Here is a 7,213-nt window from a genome sequence, read left to right on the forward strand (position 1 = left end):
AGGGTGGTTTTGGGTAACTGTCGTCATCCAACCGTCACTCCCGCCCTCCCTCCCTGAAAGCGCCGGCGGGCAATCAGTTCGCGCACTTTTCTGCTGAGTGACAGCGCAGACGCCACAGCACTGCGAGCATGGAGCCCGCTGCGACCATCGCTGCAGTTATGGCCGTTGTCAACACCTCGCACCTTATCAGCCACATTTTCCAGAGGCAGATGCTGAGAAATCGGGCGAGGAGGCTACGGCAGTGCGATGAGGACATGAAGTCTGAGAGTGGCACAGACCTGTCACAAAGCACGGGACCCCGCGCCATGGACATCATGGTGGCACTGGGTCATGTTGATGCCATGGAACAGTGATTCTGGGCACGTGAAACAAGCACGGACTGGTGGGACCGCATAGTGCTGCAGGTCTGGGATGAATCCCAGTGGCTGAGAAACTTTCGCATGCGGAAGGGAACTTTCCTTGAACTTTGTGAGTTGCTGTCCCCTGCCCTGAAGCGCAAGGACACCCGGATGCGAGCAGCCCTGACTGTCCAGAAGCGAGTGGCCATAGCCCTCTGGAAGCTTGCAACGCCAGACAGCTACCGGTCAGTCGCGAACCACTTTGGCGTGGGCAAATTTACCGTGGGGGTTGTTGTGATGCAAGTAGCCAACGCAATTGTTGATGTACTGCTGTCAAAGGTAGTGACCCTGGGAAACGTGGAGGTCATCATAGACGGCTTCACCGCGATGGGATTCCCAAACGGCGGTGGGGCTATAGATGGAACTCACATCCCTATCCTGGGACCGGACCACCAGGCCAGCCAGTACATTAACCGAAAGGGCTACTTTTCAATGGTGCTGCAAGCACTGGTGGACCATAGGGGACGTTTTACCAACATCAACGTTGGATGGCCGGGCAAGGTTCATGACACTCGTGTTTTCAGGAACTCTGGTCTGTTTAGACGGCTGCAGGAAGGTATTTACTTCCCGGACCACAAAATAACTGTTGGGGATGTGGAGATGCCTATAGTGATCCTCGGGGACCCAGCCTACCCGCTAATGCCCTGGCTCATGAAGCCCTATACAGGCGCCCTGGACAGTGAAAAGGAACTCTTCAACTACCGTCTGAGCAAGTGCAGAATGGTGGTGGAGTGTGCTTTTGGACGTCTCAAGGGGAGATGGAGAAGCTTACTGACTCGCTCTGATCTCAGCGAAACCAATATCCCCATTCAGAGTAGCAGCCGTGTTAGTCTGTATCCGCAAAAAGAAAAAAATTTGTTAGTCTCTAAGGTGCCACAAGTACTCCTGTTCTTCAATATCCCCATTGTTATTGCAGTTTGCTGTGTGCTCCACAATCTCTGTGAGAGCAAGGGGGAGACCTTTATGGCGGGGTGGGAGGTTGAGGCAAGTCGCCTGGCTGCTGATTACGCCCAGCCAGACAGCCGTGCAATTAGAAGAGCCCAGCGGGATGCGCTGTGCATCCAGGAGGCTTTGAAAGCTAGGTTCCTGAGTGAGCAGGGTAACCTGTGACTATTTAGTTTGTTTACAGAGAAGCTGAACCTGCCCCCGTTTCTTTACCCAGTGAATGTTCACTATCCTCTCCAGTTTCATACCCCGTTCACCCCCTTCCAACCCACTTTTAAAAATAAAATCACTGAAAATTTGTTAATGAACAACTTTTCTTTATTACTGTTTTCGCGGTAAAGTGTTGAAACTGGGACGCAGACTGTGGTGGGGAGCGGGTGTAGTGTAGTGATGCAAAGGACGCTTCTAAACTCGAGGAATGACAGGCTCCTGCTTCTACAGTGGTCCGCACTGGTGGACTGTTTGTTTCAAAGGAGCCTGCCACCCCTCCTGTTCGGGACTCTGTGTGTGGGGGCTATGTGACTTTGTGGCAAGGGGAGGACAGTTACAGATCCGCTGCTGCGTGGCTCTGTGATCCAGGCTAAGGACCGCTGCATAAGATCTCTAACCGCCCTCCCCCGCCACAAAGTCACATAGTCCCCCCCCCACAGAAAATGAAAACCACCTCTCAGACTGACCAGGGTGCCTAGTGACTGCACTGTGTGTGTGACCTGCTGCTGAACCTGCCCCCGTGTCTGTACCAACCCCCTTTCCCCCCTTCAAACAGACTGTCCTCTAAAAAAACATGATGGAAACAGTAATTAACAGAAACGTATTTTTTATTAGCAACTAGACAGCTAGGGGATGAAACTGGGATGGGGGCTTGGGTGAGGCGGGAAGGAAAGGACTTATCAAATTTTGGGGAATGACAGCCTTCTGCCACTTGAGCACTCTGCAGGGGTAGAGTGACAGTTTTCACGGACTCTGCAGCCCCTCCTTCTTGGTACTTTGGGTGAGGGGGGTATGGGACTTTGTGGCGGGGGACGGTGGTTACAGATAGACTGCTGCGGGGCTCTGTCCTCCTGCCTCCGGTCCTGCAGAACATCCACAAGGAGCCGAAGCGTGTCCGTTTGCTCCCTCATTAGTCCAAGCAGCGTTTGAGTCGCCTGCTGTTCTTCCTGCCGCCACCTCTCCTCCCGTTCACTGTGTGCTCGCTGGTATTGGGACATGTTCTCCCTCCACTGAGTCTGCAGGGTTGCCTCGGCTCGGGAGCAGTCCATAAGTTCTGAGAACATGTCGTCCCGTGTCCTTTTCTTTCTACGCCTAATCTGCGCCAGCCTCTGGGAGTCTGATGACCGGGTGGGTCGGGAGACAGTCACAGCTGTGGGATGGGAAAAAGGGAGTGAATTCCTCAGAAAGATAAATTTTTTGGTGAACAAAGAAAATAGTCTTTCTCTGTGAACAAGACCATTCACAGCACCTATCACATGCGCACTCAGGACAAGGTCGAATTTTCGGTCTTCGCATTCAGTCCCTGGGGTCTTGCAGTGCAGATCACAGAAGCGGAACAGGACAGCGGAATTTGGGTAGCAGGCTGACATGGTAAGCCGTAGACTTGTGGCACCTTAAAACTTTAATAATAGCACTGCCCTACTTTGACGTTCAAAGCAATGCTCCTAGCGTTGGCCAGTTCCTGCTGCCAGCAATCCGGCAAGCATGAACTCTGCCCTTGTCCCACTCCCTCGTGGCTGTCCCCGGGAAAGATCCCTCTATGCTGCTCCTCTCCCACCTCCACCGCATGGCTGTAAACCGCCGGTTACAGTTCTGTAAAGGAACAGGCAAGCAGTCCCAATACTAACATTCCCCTAATTCAAAGCAGGTCACCATGAGCGACATCACTCTGATGCGGATTTCAGACAGCGACAAAGAACGCATGTTTCGTGAAAGCCTGCAAAGACCAGGGCCGTATGCCGCCATGCTGTGCAAGGCAATGATACCAGAGTACTTGATGATAGCCTGGCGTGGAAACGTTTCATACTACAGAGGACACAACAAGGCCGCTCTCCCAAGGAACCTCATGCAAAGGCTTTCCAGTTACCTCCAGGAGAGCTTTATGGAGATGTCCCATGAGGATTTCTGCTCTATCCCAGGACATATAGACCGAATTTTACTGTAGCTGCACTGGCAAGGACTAAACAGTAGAGCGCCTAGGGCAAACCAATCAAGATATACCGGACATTGTTAGATTTTTTTGCAGCAGTTGCACTGCCAAAGACTAAAACTTTAAGTGCCTAGAACAATCTAATCATGAAAAACCCACAGTTAATATTAATGTTCTGTTCTAAATAAATGTTTACATGTTTAAAACACTTACCGGCTGATCCTTCCCCTGATTCTGGGTCCGGGTTAACGCCTGGGGACGGTTGGTAGGGGATCTCTGTGAGGGTGATGAAGAGATCCTGGCTGTCTGGAAAATCAGCATTGTAAGCGCTGTCAACTGCCTCGTCCTCCTCATCTCCTTCCTCATCTTCCCCGTCCACTACCATCTCCGAGGAAGCGGGCATCGACAATATCCCATCCTCAGAGTCCACAGTCAGTGGTGGGGTAGTGGTGGCGGCCGCACCTAGGATGGAATGCAGTGCCTCGTAGAAACGGCATGTCTGGGGCTGGGATCCGGAGCGTCTGTTTGCCTCTTTGGTCTTCTGGTACCCTTGTCTCAGCTCCTTGATTTTCACGCGGCACTGCGTTGCATCCCGGCTGTATGCTCTCTCTGTCATGGCTTTGGAGATCTTCTCATAGATCTTTGCATTCCGTCTTTTCGATCGCAGCTCCGAAAGCACGGATTCATCGCCCCACACAGCGATCAGATCCAAGACTTTCCGATCAGTCCATGCTGGGGCCCTCTTTCTATTCTGAGATTGCATGGCCATCTCTGCTGGAGAGCTCTGGATCGTTGCCAGTGCTGCTGTGCTCGCCACGATGTCCAGACAGGAAATGAGATTCAAACTGCCCAGACAGGAAAAGGAATTCAAATTTTCCCGGGGCTTTTCCTGTGTGGCTGGTCAGAGCATCCGAGCTCGGACTGCTGTCCAGAGCGTCAACAGAGTGGTGCACTGTGGGATAGCTCCCGGAGCTATTAGCGTCGATTTCCATCCACACCTACCCTAATTTGACCTGGCCATGTCGAATTTAGCGCTACTCCCCTCGTTGGGGAGGAGTACAGAAGTCGAATTTAAGAGACCTCCTATGTCGAACTAAATAGCTTTGTTGTGTGGACGGGTGCATAGTTAATTCGATTTAACGCAGCTAAATTTGACATAACCTGCTAGTGTAGACCAGGCCTAAGAGAATGTGATAGGCTTGGATGGATTCGATTTTTATTGATAAATGTTGGTAAATGATTTCACAGCACACACACAAACCAATTCAAATATTTCTATCAATAATTATTTAAATGTACAGGTAGGCAAAGTAAGAAAAATGCTTCTTGATAACGTATAGAGTGTGATTTAAGGATATTTACTTTGTATATTTCAACATGTGATGTATTTTAATGGCTAGTAAAGATTTAACTTTGTAATCACAATATCTAGTGTCATTTAATAATTATTGTCTGACCGCCCCATAATTCTGAACTGTGAAAATTTAAATCTATAAAAATCTAAAAATATGTTTAAAAAAATCTATATTATTATCAGTTGAAATTAAAAAAAAAAATCTAATTCTGCCAAGCCTATATATAATTTAAATACTATGGGATTACTCTGATTTTATAGAATTCGATTTTTGGAAACAGATTGTATAAAGTCAAATATATGCGGCCACACTAAGCACATTAATTCAGTGGTGTGCGTCCATAGTACCGAGGCTAGCGTCGACTTCCGGATTGTTGCACTGTGGGTAGCTATCCCATAGCTATCCCATAGTTCCCGCAGTCTCTCCCGCCCATTGGAATTCTGGGTTGAGATCCCAATGCCTGATGGGGCAAAAAACATTGTCGCGGGTGGTTCTGGGTACATGTCGTCAGGCCCCCCTCTCCCTCCCTTCTTCCCTTCTTCCCTCCGTGAAAGCAATGTCAGACAACCATTTCGCACCTTTTTTCCTGGGTTATCTGTGCAGACGCCATACCATGGCAAGCATGGAGCCCGCTCAGCTCAAGGCAGCAGTCATGAACATTGTAAACACCTTGCGCATTATCGTGCAGTTTATGCTGAACCAGAACCTGAAAAACCAGGCGAGAAGGCAGCGGCGACAGCTCTCAAAACGCGGGCCCCGGCGCTTTGGAGATCATGGTGTTAATGGGGCAGGTTCATGCCGTGGAATGCCGATTCTGGGCCTGGGAAACAAACACAGACTGGTGGGACCACATAGTATTGCAGGTCTGGGATGATTCCCAGTGGCTACGAAACTTTCGCATGCGTAAGGGCACATTCATGGAACTTTGTGACTTGCTTTCCCCTGCCCTGAAGCACCAGAATACCAAGATGAGAGCAGCCCTCACATTTGAGAAGTGAGTGGTGATAGCCCTGTGGAAGCTTGCAACACCAGACAGCTACCGGTCAGTCAGGAATCAATTTGGGGTGGGCAAATCTACTGTGGGGGCTGCTGTGATGCAAGTAGCCAAAGCAATCACTGAGCTGCTGCTACCAAAGGTAGTGACTCTGGGAAATGTGCAGGTCATAGTGGATGGCTTTGCTGCAATGGGATTCCCTAACTGTGGTGGGGCAATAGATGGAACCTATATCCCTATCTTGGCACCGAACCACCAGGGCAGCCAGTACATAAACCGCAAGGGGTACTTTTCAATGGTGCTGCAAGCCCTGGTGGATCACAAGGGACGTTTCACCAACATCAACGTGGGATGGCCGTGAAGGGTTCATGACGCTCGCGTCTTCAGGAACACTAGTCTGGTTAAATGGCTGCAGCAAGGGATTTACTTCCCAGACCAGAAAATAACTGTTGGGGATGTTGACATGCCTATAGTTATCCTTGGGGACCCAGCCTACCCCTTAATGCCATGGCTCATGAAGCCATAGACAGGCAGCCTGGACAGTAGTCAGGAGCTGTTCAACTATAGGCTGAGCAAGTGCAGAATGGTGGTAGAATGTGCATTTGGACATTTAAAGGGTCGCTGGCGCACTTTACTGACTCGCTCAGACCTCAGCAAAACCAATATTCCCATTGTTATTGCTGCTTGCTGTGTGCTCCACAATCTCTGTGAGAGTAAGGGGGAGACGTTTATGGCGGGGTGGGATGTTGAGGTAAATCGCCTGGCCGCTTATTACGTGCAGCCAGACACTAGGGCGATTAGAAGAGCACATCAGGAAACGCTGCGCATCAGAGAAGCTTTGAAAACCAGTTTCATGACTGGCTAGGCTACGGTGTGAAAGTTCTGTTTGTTTCTCCTTGATGAAAACCCGCCCCCTTGATTGACTCATTCCCTGTAAGCCACCCACCCTACCCCCTTTAATCACAGCTTGCTGTCAAAGGAAATAAAGTCACTATCATTTAAAAGCCATGTATTCTTTATGAATTGAATATAAAAATAGGGAGAGAACAGACAAGGTAGTCTGGGTGGGGTGTGGGAGGAGGGGAGGAGGGAAGGAAAAGGCCACTTCAAAACTTGTTGAATGACAGCCTTTTGCTTGGGCTGTCCACTGGGGTGGAGTGGCAGGGTGCACGGAGCCTTTCCCCCCCCTCCCTCCCCCGCGTTCTTGGGCATCTGGGTGAGGAGGCTATGGAACTTGGGGAGGGGGTGGGCGGTTATACAGGGGCTGAAGCGGCACTCCCCATCCCTCCTGTATTCACGTTCATTGGCCGCTTTCCTGTACTGTGATACTGTGTCCTTCCACTCATTCAGATGAGCTCTTTCATTGCAGGTCGACTGCATG

At 50.2% G+C, this 7,213-nt stretch overlaps 1 protein-coding gene across 1 annotated transcript; it reads right to left on the reverse strand.

Annotated features, from left to right (window-relative positions):
• Window positions 1–2,162: 2,162 nt before the first annotated feature.
• Window positions 2,163–4,325, reverse strand: LOC135974448 (uncharacterized). Its single transcript, XM_065562600.1, has 2 exons — window positions 3,697–4,325; window positions 2,163–2,703 (listed from the first exon to the last, which is right to left on the reverse strand). Exons 1-2 carry the CDS (start codon window positions 4,250–4,252, stop codon window positions 2,234–2,236), a joined length of 1,026 nt encoding a protein of 341 aa, XP_065418672.1. The 5' UTR covers window positions 4,253–4,325; the 3' UTR covers window positions 2,163–2,233.
• Window positions 4,326–7,213: the final 2,888 nt, after the last annotated feature.

This window comes from Chrysemys picta, chromosome 12, assembly GCF_011386835.1.
Source record: "Chrysemys picta bellii isolate R12L10 chromosome 12, ASM1138683v2, whole genome shotgun sequence".
In the NCBI taxonomy this organism is placed as follows: domain Eukaryota; kingdom Metazoa; phylum Chordata; order Testudines; family Emydidae; genus Chrysemys; species Chrysemys picta.